We start from the raw sequence: 15,132 nt of genomic DNA on the forward strand, positions 1-15,132 counted from the left end.
ATTAAATTTAATGAGAACTAAATGGAAAATTAAAATTAACGCTTCCCAGGCACGTATAAAATTTTGTCCATATTTCAGTTAACTTCTAGATACGTGTCCATAGATATATATTGCTATCCTACAGCTTGACCGGGTATTCCAATATGTATTTTTTTTTATATCTATCAAAAGATAAAATAATCACGTTAAACAAACGATATCAATTCATTTTATTCTCTTTAGTCGATTGTTATCATAAATATAAAAATACAAACTTGATTTATTAATTCAGTAAATAAAACTAAAACTTACATACTATTTCTTTAACGTAAGAGGAAGTGTTATTAATAATGATCAAACGGTAAAATGAATTAGTTAATTGCTCTTTTAACCTTGTTCCGAATATGAAATAATTTAACAAATGCCTAACCACTAACTGTATTGAATTTATGTACTGAAACGAAAATTTTAATTTGATTATATCTTATTTAACTTAAATATGGGGCAAAGTTCCAGATTTACAAAAACAACTTTTAATAACAATAAAATAATTATTTTAACCCAACGTAATTTAACGCGATTTATGACACGGTTTATTATTTTATGTACATAATATGATTAAACTAATGTTAAGGAAATTTGAAATTAAGTAGTTAGTAAGTAATTAGATAGATTACTATTACTAAAAATGTCACTAATATACAAAAGTAAATTATAAGAGTACATAAAAACTTACACTAAATGTACTCGTATAAAGAATTTTTTTAAGTCCTCAAATCATAAATATTATTTTCTCTTTTGAGAAGAATTAATTTTATTTACCTTTAAATACTATTGTAATTTTCATTTTTCATAATTCAACTTCGATTTTTTTTCAATCATTCCCAATTAAGGTGCGTCGGCAATTTGCTTTATTGCTTCGAGTGAAACCAAACAATAAGTTAAGAATATTTATTTAAATCGTGTAAAATCGTTGTAGTGATGTTGTCCCATACATATAATAAAACAGATGCTTAAGGTATTGGAGTATTATCAGTACTTATTATTATATATTATTTTTATTTGAAATTATTTTAATTTTTTTGGAATAAGAATTTGTGAGAAGGGTATTTCTGTATTTCCGCAATTTCATAGACAGAAGACTCATTTGTATTATCATATATAAAAAAAATGTCTTAATACTGTTAATTAATTTTTTCGGAAAAATATAAGGATTCGAAGTTTTGTGCGAATCATTTTTTAGAATCCAATTTCCTCGGTATGTAAAATAATTTTATGTTCAGCTCGCAACAAAACATGTTGTTTTGTTGTTGGTAGAAATTGTTAGAGGAAGCAAATTAAAGAACCTTTTATTCGCCATTTTTATATAAATTTTAATATGTTTATTATATTAACATCTTATTATTGGATACCTTTTTAAAATCCCAAAATTAATTGTGTTATTAAATTTGCAATGAGAATATATCGTTTGTGAAACAGATCAAAAACTTAAATTATAATATCAATGTGTTAGAAGTACCATTAAAACTTTTGTGATATTAAGTGTATTTATTTAATATAAAAAAAATTAATAATTTGCTTCATATTGGTTTTCACTTGTTCGTTTCGGCAAATTTGCACCTGCGGCTTTACGAGCTGTAACAATGAATTTAATTCGGGAATTATTAAAAACCTTCGCTGGAAACGCTATTTAAATAAGGGTATATCGTTGCTGGATTATTTATATCCTTTTTAATGAATGCAGCCTTTGAAATATAAAGCTTTATTAATTATTTAATAACGAGATCATTTTATACAATTTTATAAATTTTGTTAATAACATTTTATCCTTCTGATAATAGAAAAGCAAAATTTTGTGAACATGAATGGATGATTGTTGCTTGTTCACGCAAAAAATACAGCATGGATTTTTTTTCAAACTTTACAGTAATTTAGGTTAAACTTTAGAATAAGATAGTCTATAATTTATCCTGGAATCACGTGAAGTTTCCTTGGGATAACCGTATAGCAGTTGTTTTGGATATAAACACCGATGGCGATGTTGCTCTCTGTTGATTACCATATCTTTTGTTTGAACTAACGTTATAAAAGTCTCTCTATGCCAAAGTTGCGAACAAGAACTAATATTTAATATTTCATACAACTTATAACTTACTTATGTCTATAATCCGTGTCATTTGTCTCAAAACTAGTATCTAAAGTAAATATTTCGTTATTTAAGAACTAAAATTAAAATAGTAAAAAAAATATTGAAAAAATCTCTATTCAGAAATTAATCCTCCACAAATTATAGATATTTAATTAAAAACGCTAAGGTTACCGTTCTAAGTCCGAAATCTGGCTCAGATTACGACGAGAGAACTATATGTAGCGTTGCACGATTGGTGAACTCTTTTTATGAGAATAATAATAATTATTAATCATTTTCAAAAGTTTTGATTACCCATTTGTTTGATTCCCAAATTTGTGTATTTTATAAGTTATAGAATATGATACTTAAATTTTTAGGATAATATTTTCCCAAAAAAAGTACAATTTCAATATAAAAAACATATAAAATTTCCATTGAATATCAGTTAATTGTGGTTTCAAAATAATTACGCCTATTATTATGTGGAACTAATTTTATTTAAAAAAAATTCACCTATGAAAAAAAAAAATGTTTTATATTACAATAAAATATATATCAAATATTAAATTTAAAGTTACGGTTTGATCTAAATTAATTGTTTACTCTTTCCGATACCGTGGATTTTTTCCTGTTATTTTATAAGAAGTTTTTGTAAGAAAAAAAATATTTTAGAATAAAGACAGAACTGAAATTTAAAATGACACCTCAAATTAATTGGCCATGAAATTAAAATTCATATTAACTTTAGTGAACGGATTTCGGAGTTGGCTTCATTCCAGATATCTGTAACTATCGGTTTCGCTTTGATCTAAGCTTATATGGTTCTGTGAAAGAAACTGACATTCTATAACCTTGTAAAAAGCGTTATACCAATGAAATATATTACTTTCTGTCAGAATGACCCTTTGACAAAAATTGTCACATTGTTGAATTAGAGGCTCCGTTCCTTCTGTTAATATCTACTGCAATAAAATTTTTACGCCTTATTTATTTTGAGCAATTTTTTTCACCACACTTAAATATATATTTTTATCTATTCTGATTCTTTTATGAGAAGTTTTATATGTTAGGAGAACGTAACGAATGGAAACGTTTGCCATATCTGTAAAATATTTTGAAGTGTATAAGATGAATATACCATAAATAAAAATGGTTATAAATAAGAAACAACTTCTTATATTTTGTACGCGCCTGAGAAAATCTTAAGTTGTTCTTTCATTTTTATCTTTACTTATAAATAAATCGCTTGTGAACTCCTGATATCTAGCCATAAAATGCAATGTAGCTCTGGAAAATATATGTTGTCCTATAAATCAACTTCTCAAAATTTGCTCTTCCTGTGATCACTAGGCATTCAGATACCAAAAAAAAATTAAAAAAATTCCAATGTTTATAGAAATCGCTTCCTTTTACATAAAAAAGATAAGTTTAAAAGTTGATTGAGAAGTACCAATTTTTATAGCTTAGGAATTTAAAGCATCAAGGTAACGTTGACTTGATATAAATTTCACACTAAAAAAAGATAATAACAAAGTTAAAAAATATCCTCTGATTTTATAGTAGACACAAAAGAAGTAACTTCTAATAAACAGATTGTATTTAAGTAAAATATTATAGGATTTTCATAAATAGCAAGATTAATACAGTTCAATTATATCTTAAGCCTCGACGCTTAGTTCTTATTACAGGATATCGTGAGTATTCCGTATAAATGATAATTGTACGTGATCTTTGTTTCTCATTTAAGTAAATTACAACTATTTCATCTTAACAGTTGGTTATTTTACTAAGTAAAATTGTGATGATTTAAATGTATATAACGTAGTTTTTGTGTACGATAAAAAATATTATGTAGGACTGTAAAATCACGAAACATCAACTGTCAAGTCTTTGGGATACAAAGCATCTCGGCTCCAACTAAATCAGGCACACGAATGAAATGAACTGCGTGTATAATATGAAAATCCCCAACCGACAATTTTTAAGGCTCAAGCCGTACCTACATTATTCAGAACATGGGATAACGTATAGCTCTCTTTATTACTTTACGTTATTATGTTCCGTAAACATAAGTTTATATATTTTCATAAAAACTTTCTATGTCTATTTTTCTTGTTTCTTTTACAAAAGGAATAAAAATATAGAAATTTTAATTAAATCTTCAATTCCTTAAAACAAATATATATATGTATATATATATATAATTAAAATCATTCAAAGTGTGTGATATATCTAGATTCTAGACATACAGTTATAATTAAGGTTATCCGTAAAGGTATACTTGTATCCCTTTTTACACCAATTAGAAGACGTTTGTCAAAAAGATTGGTCCCGTTTGTATTTTTGTTTATATGTTGTTACGACGATTTATATTGACGATTTATATAGGGTCAGAGATATGACTCTACTTAGAGCACAAACTCCCTTTTTCTGATTCTAAATTATTTTAATTATGAAAAATGTTTATGGCACTAACATTTAATCGTACAAAAATAAAAATAATACTTATGCATTCATTTTTTAATTTGAAACGTATTACTTGTTTTGTTCGAAGTAATGATTATTTTTATTTGAATATCTTCGAATGATGTTTAAATTGCTTAAATTTGTACAAGTATTTTCTTTTACGATTTATTTTATAAATATTCCTACATTCACTTCTATTTTTGTGAACTTAATTCCGAGAAGCTATTAACGAATCGACTACGTTAACGGCTGGGCAAATAAAAGTCTAAGGTAAAGAGAAAATGTTATTATTTTATTATTGCAGCCGACATTTTAACACACTTTAACTTATTGGAGTTATTACAATATTACTTTGTGGACAAAAAATAAATTATATTATTACTTGTAATCTAATAATTGAACTACCTAAGAAATTGGATAATAATGAATTTAATATTTTTAATTTGTATCTTTTACAGATTTATTTTGAATGAAATAAAATTCATTCAATTCATGAATTTCACTTTATATTTCTCTTAAATTTGATCTTTAATTATTTACATAAAACAGCAACTATGACAGAAAGCGTTTCTTAATTTTCTGACCCAATTCCAAAGTTGAAGCAGACAGAATTCCGATCCTTATTTTAATTGTACTATTTCAATTCGACAATGCTAATTTTATAGATACAAAGAATAATTTGCTACAAAGTATATTATGTAGTGAACATATCTATAAATTGACTTAAAATAAGAGAATGAAAATGTTAAACGAAAAACAAACAAACATCAATTATGCTTCCGATATTTTTAATAAGGTAATTTGTGCAATTAAAGCTATTTTTTCTTCATCGCTTATTTAGCAATAATTATTTAAATTACACAGAATCGACTAATTTATTTATATTAGTGTCTGAGAAAATAAGGATTAATTTTATATATAAAAGGAGTTATCTTATGTACATTTTTCAAATTCTGATTGGATAATGCTTGGTCATCATTCCTCCCATTGGAAAGTGGAAATAAAGATGCAGCTGGTGAACACACTATCTCAGTGACAGTCCTGTCAATATAATCTTAACGATATCCAAATTATTATCTAAAAGACGGAAGCGTGCAAACTATTTAAATACTTTGCTGTGCGCATGAGGAAGAAGAAAGAGTATCACTTTTAGTTGCAAGAAAAGTCTATTAGGAAAGGTTGGAGTGTGATGAAGCAAGAAAAATTTAAGTTTACAATTCCAACGAACACTCTCCGCAGTGTATCCTATGGAATACCAGGAGAATGGGTGCTTTTCATGTATACTCGGGGCTGGCTAGAATGGTTTAACCAAGTTGTCGTCCCCAATACGCCTTTGTTGCACGTATCTCCATGGAGTCTAAAGCGGCAAGGTTTCATTTGGCAGTGATTGCTCAAATATGGCAAAAGTGTTCCAATTGTTGGCTTGTTTAAAGAGTCTCTTTTTGGAAATAACATTCAAATTTTTGCGGTCACGAGAACCTATCAAGGAAAGATACGAGAAATGCTTGTATTTTTCACTCTGACCAAACAGCCCAGCTTGATAATGGGCATCGAAGTCTCTCAAAAATGGTACCTCTGCTGAAGGAAAACGGCAAAGAGACAAATTAGCAGCCTCACTGAGACCAACCTCCTGGTTACCACTGTCTGATGGGTATAAATTATTCTATCTACACTTGTGTCGATCAGTATCCAAAATATCGAAAATTTATAGCTTTCAAAGTGACAAAGAAGCTGATAGTATATGTCAATAAGGATATACATACACACCGCCGAGCTGAAGAAAGATATTTTCAAGTGAAAAACCTGGGTATGTAAAGTTCGCCACGTCTGTGAGATGCAGAATCTGCATCTCCGTCCAAAAAATCCTTTTCTCCTTAGTCTCTAGATGATGGTGGACTGGAAAGAGATTACGGTGTATAGCTCTAATGTTAGTAGGGTGTAGCTCTAATGTTAGTAGGGTGTAAAGTGCAGACATTGTACAAACTTACTGTTCTTTTTGGAACTTCTTATTTTAGATATAGTGTAAATTAAATATGGAAGATGGAAGTTGAATAAGGTCATGATATTATTATCTAGTAGACTCGCTGTGCCAGTGGGGGCTTTATCTAGAGACTCCATAGAAACTCAAATCCCCCCGAGATCGCCGTCGGATCCACTCATCCAGTTATTGACCGAAACGATTTAGCTGCCCAGGGATTATAAGCCGTTGACTGGGTCACCTTTTATTGGTGGCCAGTCCACTTATTAGGTAGCCTACTGATTACGGGCAGCGAGCGGAGCACCCGAGTATGGAATCGACTACCCTCTAAGACCAAAAATGGAGGGAGGGAGGAGGGATTTCCCTAGGAAATGTCTCTTGGAAACTTTTAGGTGTTTAAAGAACACCGATGGGCTTTTTAGATTCTTAAGATTCTTAAGATTTTCTCGAATGAACAGACTTTTTTTATTAAATTTTGTAGTATCTAGGAACTGTATTAGGAATGCTAAATAATATAAATGAAAAATATAGCATAAAATAGTTATTGAAAAACGATATTGATGTTTGATGAATAAAATTTCTAAAGAAGTTTTCACGTGACTGAAACTGTTTGAAAATGACGGCAATTGAAATCGTAAGTCATAAATTTTCATCATAAATTTATAGTGTTTAGTCATATATCAAGACCACTTTATATTAATACACCAAACACAAATTCTGTTTCAGAGCAAAATATTTTATTTTACATTAAGCGAAACACCATGTTTAGTATATAGTAATTGGCCAAATTACCGTACCACATTTGATTTCTAAGTCGCAGTTTAAAAGAGGCTGACCTCCTACATTTGTTGAGCTTTACAAGAGCGTTAAAACAATTTCGATTACATGGACGCTTCAATATTTCTAGAATAGTCAAAATATACGATTTTTAATTCCAATTATTTACCCATTCAATTTAAGGTTCTCTATGTCTTACTTTTTATCAGCCTTAACAAAATTGGAAAAATAGCAGAGAAATAAGATAGAGATATTTTTGATATAAAAAGGTTTTCCAAAGTAACTTCACAAACATATAACCACGTGGTTTTTAAATTCGATTAAAAATATATGCAGATATCAAAAACAAAATATCTTATACATATTACATTGATAAATCTTTATCATAAAAGCTTGTTTTGAAATTGATCAAAAGATTTCAAAGTTAAAACACATGAGAGAACTTAATAATTCGCTCCTAGCCATTTGTTGAAAGTTTGAAAGTATGACCGATGAACGCTGTTATTGGAAACAAAAATGTACTACCTAATATAACCCGTAGGAGTTGTTCCAAGTTAAAGTCTTATTTTTACTTTATAATGTATAAGACTAATTCAGCCTCCTTAATTTAAGCCTGACGCTATTTGAGATAGTTTGACAAAATGATAACTTATAATAAAATTATAGTTCTTGAAAGATAAGGCATCAATGGCAAAATTATCATGATGGCAGTCGAAGGAGACGTAACTTCAGAAGGTCTTTAAACTTATAGAGGAACTTCTAGGTATTGAAGATTCGAAGGTTCTATACAAGAAACACAAGGCACAAATCTCTGACGCTTATTACATGGCGGGGAAATTCTACGGAGAAGACTGTAACACGTTTTGATAACTAATGTGGTATGTTTAAGTTTATATGACCTTGAAATATAGGAAATGGAGTTGGGGCCTCACCAAGTTTACCCACATGCATTCGGAGTTAGTTTTTGAAAACTGAGATGCAGACAGAGACTACTGTTAATTCCTCGTTTTTATATTCCTAAATATAAAAGAATCAGAAAAAGAGTAGATGCCTTGGTTTAACACAATGTAGATTAATTTTATTAAAAATATTACAAGCAAAACTTTATCAGTTGATAAAGATATAAAAACACTAACCAACACTTAAGTTAAGAAAAATGTGTAAAATTTCACAATAAATTAATGAATTAAACTTAAAAAAAAAAAGGTTTAAACGGTGATCAATCAAAAATATCTTTCTCAACCTATGAAAATTCAATACAAAGAATGTATAATTTAGAAGCTAATTTAATTTAGATAAATTTGACTTGCTATAATAAATTATCTCATATTTATCTATATTGGAATCGAGAAGCAGCAAGCTAGTTAAGAGTTATTTGTTTACTGTTAGTTCATATGGATTTCATGAATTAGGTTTATTTGCGTAAATTACCTATTAAGAGCAAAAGCTAGTAAACATACTTTTTATAAATTAAAATTGTAAATAAAAATTTGTGCGAAAAAAATGCAATAAAATAGCAGATAAAAAGCAGGTAAAATTTATACAAAACTTTATTGTGGTATATAAATATATATTTTTTTATCTTTATAAATGTTTAAAATTTAACTCAATGTCTTTTAACGAAGATGCTTCTTTTAATTAAAAAAAAACTTTATTATTGTTTCCGATTTATATATACATATATTATATTTTTTCTGGAGGAATTTCATAAGAATTTTACTTTTGTTATTTTAACCAAGTTTCAATTTACTACATTTGCTCCCACCGTTATTTTTGTAATTTTTGTTATTTTTTTTATTGGATGCCTTATTACAACAAAACAATATTTTATAATTAAGTAAGCTAAGTTTAAATTTTTTATCTTTAATACCAATTTAACCAATTACCACTTTGTCCTACCTCGTGGGCAACAGGCGAAACCTACGGCAAAAAAAAATCCGTTTTACGATAAAAACCATGAGTCGATCCAAATTGAGTCAAACCATGTGCCATTGAGTGAAGTGGGTGAAAATCAGACGGAGCAACTTCTAGAGAGTACGGCGGGTAAGGTAAAATAAGGTAAAGCATGACTTTGGAACCATGGAAATTCGGTCGAGGTGTTGACGTAGTCCCTTTTTCGTTTGCTTTTCCAGCAGCTGTTTACAAGCAAAACAAACGTCGCTCGACATCTCTTGGTTGCAACTTGTGAGATATCCAATATTCCTCTTTCTGAATAATTTCCAACTGTTTCAGGTGTTTCGAATTGCTTTCGGGCTGATACCCAATAATTCTGATAATTATTCTTGAGTTTCAAACAAGTTTTCACTAAGAATAGCCTCCAACTTCACTCAACTTTTTCCCGTCTACCACAATGCCGGTGTTTGACATCACAATCACTACTTTTAAAAGCATGAAACCATTCCTGACAAGTTTTCTCACTAATAACATTTTTAATATAAGAAGTGCGATAATCTGGTTAGCCTCAGATGAAGATTTTTCATTTAAAAAAAAAGCAATACTTTTTGCAAAAGACGAAAATTGAGTTTTAATTCGGACATATTCAATTATATAAAAGTTATTATGATACAAACACAAATTAAGTTATTTCAAAGTAGGTTTATACAAATATATATACAAATGTTAAAACAAAGGGTCATCTGTGATTAATATAAATCAACTACTACCGCCATCTTTTGGAAAACGGCGAGAGTAAAGTTGTAGACCTATGTACTTTTAAAACAAATAACCTCAAATAGAAACGTTGGAAACAAAAAGTATTAAGGTATTTATATCTCCCACTATTGATTATTACTAACCCTAGATTTATTCTTTAGTAAGATTTGTCCTACCCAAAAAGGACTAGTGTTATTCATGTTGTCATAATCACCTAAACCAATTTTTATTGCGAAGACCTGTTTATATGCAGGCCTATGGCGTAAGCATGTTTTATTTTCGCCTCAGTCGATATGTCAAGCAAAACCTGATTCCTAAATTCTTAGATGGATCTAGATAAACAGAAGATAATTTTTATTTAAAACAATACATTTCTATTCCAAGTAATTTTAAGTCCAAATCAGGAGAGAGCATTTCTTATCAGCTAGAGATAATTTAATTCATAATTAATTCCTATATCGAAGTTTTATTTTCACCAAGCTACTGTATAATTGTATAAGTTTCCTACCACTTAATCTTTCAGTTTAAAAATGATTTAATTTAAGAAATTAAAATTGTCTGATTTGATTAATATTATTAAACAAAAAAAAAAAAAACATTTTATAAAGTCACGATATTTCTTAAAATTCATACAGATAACAATATTGAAATATCCGTAACAATACAGACACATTCATAAATCATATTAAGTTGTTACTTCTGTGTAATCTTGAAAATAAAAAAATGTATAAATTAATTAGGACATCCTTTCCAAGAATGCATACTTCTTAATTTTGTGTCAGGAAGATCTAAGAATTAATACTTAGGGTAATAGAATATATATTTTAATAACTTCCCTCTATAGTAATATTCTTTGATGAAACCTCTTTATTATTCAGTAAGGATGCCACAGATCATTGTAAATTCCGCTTGCTCACTTTGTCAGTCACAATTCAACTAATTCAATTTGCAATTTTAATTAAGTCGAAAGTATTTAATTACATTTACAAAATAATAAATATTTATTGTCATCATGAAATATGACTTTTTCATAACCAAAAAGCATTTATACTTCCACCGGTAGACCAATTAACTGTTTAAATAAAATTATTGTATCATATTCAAGAAAAGCTAAGAAGTTAAGCACAAGATTGATTACATACTTACAGTGTTATACTTTAGTTTTAACTTATTGTTTTCGCTACTTTTAAGAAACAGAATTACTATTATTAAGAAAGAACAAGGTCAAATGTATCCTGTTTTATATTATTTGAATTAACATCTGTAATATCTTAGAATCACTGAGACAAGATAAACTTGAAAAATTGGTGGGTAATAAGCAAATGTTATAAAAAAATTAAAGAAAAAAAACAACTTAAAAAATTAGAAATAACGCGGTATGAAATATAAATGTTGCTAGCTTATATTTATTGACATTTCATTTGGATTTTTCGACAGCTTTACCATTTGGCATTCGTAATCATACGTAATTATAGCTGTTAACTGAACAAACCGAACTTTAATTTAAAATTTTAAACAACGTTCATCATTATTCATGCCGGTGAATTAAAGATTTCACAATCTCATTTATGGAGTAAATTTAAAACAATATTAAAAAGGCTTGTTTATTATGTACTTATAATTTTATATGTATAAATTTTTCATGCTTCAATTTTAATGTTCTAAAAGTAAACATATATATTATTACCATAATATAGGTGATACAGAATAATTAATTATCACTAATAACTGGGTTCGTTCCCTTCAAAGAAGAGAAATTAAATGAATGTATAATGTAAAACTACTAATTTACTAAACATAAGAATTCTGTTGTTATACCATTTTATACAAATGAGTTTATAGAGCGGCCTTGCTACAATTAATTTGTTCTTGTGCGTTGCACGCGATCAGATCATTTAAATTGGTTATTACTTTTATCTATGCAAAATGCTTTGAACAATTTCTTTATTATAATAATTTTGTAAAAGTTATTTCAATCATGAATTGCATTTCAAATATAATCGTATTTTACTGTTATTATCGGATATTTTAAAAGAATAATCGATTATAACATAAATTAAAGATAATTAAATTATATCATTAATATTATGCCGCTATTTTAAATACTTTCTGGACAATTTTACCTACGAAATAAAATTAATTATTTCATGATTATGTATGTAATAAATGTATTTAAATTCTACTATATGATTTTCGAATAGCCTTATTTCAATTTGTGTATAATTAAAAATAAATTGACATAGCACTCAATATCATGTCATTCAAAATAAACAGATTACGAACTTAGCTAACTCTTAATCATTACGTATAGATGACACTAAAACTTTAAAATACTTTAGTACATATTTAAATTAACATAATGTTAGTAGTTAAACCTAAAATAATATTATTTGGACTAATTTATTTAAAATAATGGAGGGTAACGGCGAATTATTATAATAAATTGACCCTAAACAGAACGCAATTATTGTCTTTCGATGACTAAAGTCACTAGGCAAGTCCTTTTACACGACGAGTGCTACCTACCTATATTTTATGCTTGAAACTTACTCACAATATGTAAAGATAAGGACAATAACTGCAAGGGAGCAACTGTTAGTAAATGTATACTGATAACAATTATATGTATATAATGTATAAAAATATATTCAATATTACGTTCCTTTGTTTGTAATATTATTTTAAGACAGACTTGTGCAATCTCAAAGGCTTCTTACAATAAGAAATCTTGACATCAGTCATTTTGTTTTGGGTTTTAACGAAACACAGAGATAGTATTCCAACAAAGTCCATTGAAGCGTTTATTAAGGAAGGATGATGTAATTGAATAGAAATGGTGAATTTACAAGTGAATTTTGTATTTTGTATAAAGTTATTTCAAGGAAAGCGGAAGTTACACCTCAATTCACTTGTTATATTATTTTATGGAGTCTTGCAATTTGTTATAATTGAATCTACTTTATAAGCGGAACGTTGAAGTAAAACCTCAACTGAAACCTGGCATTATAAAGTGCTAGTTATTCTATACATTCCTTGAATCAAATAGTTACTCTACACATTTCTTGAATCAAATTTTGATTTTTGATCAAACGATTGTTTTATAATATTTGGACTACAAATAATAAAGGTTTATTACATTTGAATCCTACCTGTTATAATATCCATTGGGCTTACGCCATTATTTGTCTACAATTCCTACTAAAACGTAATTTAGCTGTCTGTTGGCGTCTATTGTATGGGATCCTTGTGTATGATATATTAAATTTCAGATTCAATAGTAACAAGTAATGCGATATCTTTTTGGTGGATATTTACAAATAGAAGAATTTGATAAAGCCGTCTGATCCATTTTAATAAATTTAAGGTTATGTAAGAATTCGGTATTACAAAAGTTTGAACAAAAAAATATTCTGTTATGTTATATATTATTAAAATCTATTATTATGAAATTTTGTATTTCATATGTTTGAAAACTATTTTGTTTGAGATCAAAGCTATGTTATTATTGTGCCAGACTGAGTCAAATATTAATATTTCTAAATATACATATATATACATTGATCTGTGGTATATCCATTTTTCCAGGATGAATTAAAAATACTCTGTAACACTTATTGTACTTTTTAACCAAACAAATAATTTCAACCGCTTCCAAATTACTCACAGTGCTACAGTGCTAACGTAAACCTTTGAATCGTCCCAAATGTTTCATACTAACACTCAATGCACCCGTATTGTGGTTTTGTACGCAAAGGCTCTATTGGGTTCACTCCACACGTATAACGAAGTATGCTATAAATAAATTGATTTCTATGCGACTGTCTCAAAACACAGAGTTACACAAAAATTATTGCATCAATCTGTATTTATAATAAACTAACTCAATATAAATTAAATAATAACTCAAGAACTCAATAAAAACTATATATAAAATATTTATAATTTATCATTGAAACACCGCAAAATACACTCATAACGGTGAGGGCAACGAAAATTGCTACAGGGAAATTTATTACGCACTTGTTCAAATACAGCATTAACAGGTCAAATATAGAATATTTACCACAAACTAAGCTTTCAGAAACTGGTGTCAATGCATCTCGATCCCAGGTTTACTGAATATATCTGTGGTAACATAACGTAAAGTAACATTACGTAACGTATATTATAAGACTTAAATTATAACATTTTAACACATACGGTTGGAATTTTAGTTTTGAATTCTAATAACAATAAATACACTGATATAGAGAATAAAGTGTTTTGAACGTTTCCCGAATCTGTCACCATAATTAAATGTTATGCAAATGGAACGTAAATTGAATGGTTATTCACAATCAGCTTTGCGCATTAATCAGTGTAATCTAATTGTAATGGAGATGAAATAAATTCGGTCCAATAACATTATCTGACCGAGAGAGCGTAATTGATGTCAGATTTTAATGTGGATATATTCTTTTCAGGTTGCTGTCTTTTGTGATGACATAACTTTTATTTAATTTCATTTACTAGAAACTCAAAAGGAAAAACAATAATAATATGTCAGAAATGCCATAAAGAGATAATCTACTTTAGTTCTTCTATTAATCTTTTTATTATTTGTAAATCAAATAAATGAAGTGTTTATTTTATAATTTTTATAATGGCTCAAGTATAAGAAATTGTTATATAAATACATGTTCGATTTTTTTGTTGCAGCTATGACACGAGAGTCTCAGGGTCAACGGGTCACTGGTCAGATGACACATTTGGAGATCGAGCAAGATGGGTCGGCTTCCCAAGCTCCGGTCTTCATGTCCGGGATGTCCGGTCTCACGATAGATCCATATACAGATGTCGGGTCGACTTCCAAGTGTCACCGACAAGAAATTATAGAATTGCTCTCGATGTTATCGGTAAGCGTTTCTATATTAGCAATGACTATTTCTATGAATAATAAATGCATTTTATGATAGAATATTACATATAAATATTTCTTTATATATGTCATATAATAATGTCCAAGTTGGTTCCAACAAAATATAATTATTATATTATGTTATGGATTAAATAATATTTTTACATAAATAACAAGTAACAAATAAGTCTTTGTTGAATTTCAACTTCGCTAAATAGGAACTTTTAACGTAAAATGTTTTTAAGTGCTCAA

At 28.3% G+C, this 15,132-nt stretch overlaps 1 protein-coding gene across 4 annotated transcripts in view; it reads left to right on the forward strand.

Moving 5' to 3' along the window:
* Window positions 1-15,132, forward strand: part of LOC116766241 (nephrin-like) — a 105,178-nt gene that overhangs the window by 57,648 nt on the left and 32,398 nt on the right. For all 4 annotated transcript variants that reach the window (XM_061522869.1, XM_061522872.1, XM_061522871.1 and 1 more), the window contains exon 4: window positions 14,682-14,878. In XM_061522869.1, coding sequence (XP_061378853.1) covers window positions 14,682-14,878 — 197 coding nt within the window. The remainder of the gene's footprint in view (window positions 1-14,681; window positions 14,879-15,132) is intronic.

Source organism: Danaus plexippus, chromosome 15 (assembly GCF_018135715.1).
Source record: "Danaus plexippus chromosome 15, MEX_DaPlex, whole genome shotgun sequence".
NCBI lineage: Eukaryota > Metazoa > Arthropoda > Insecta > Lepidoptera > Nymphalidae > Danaus > Danaus plexippus.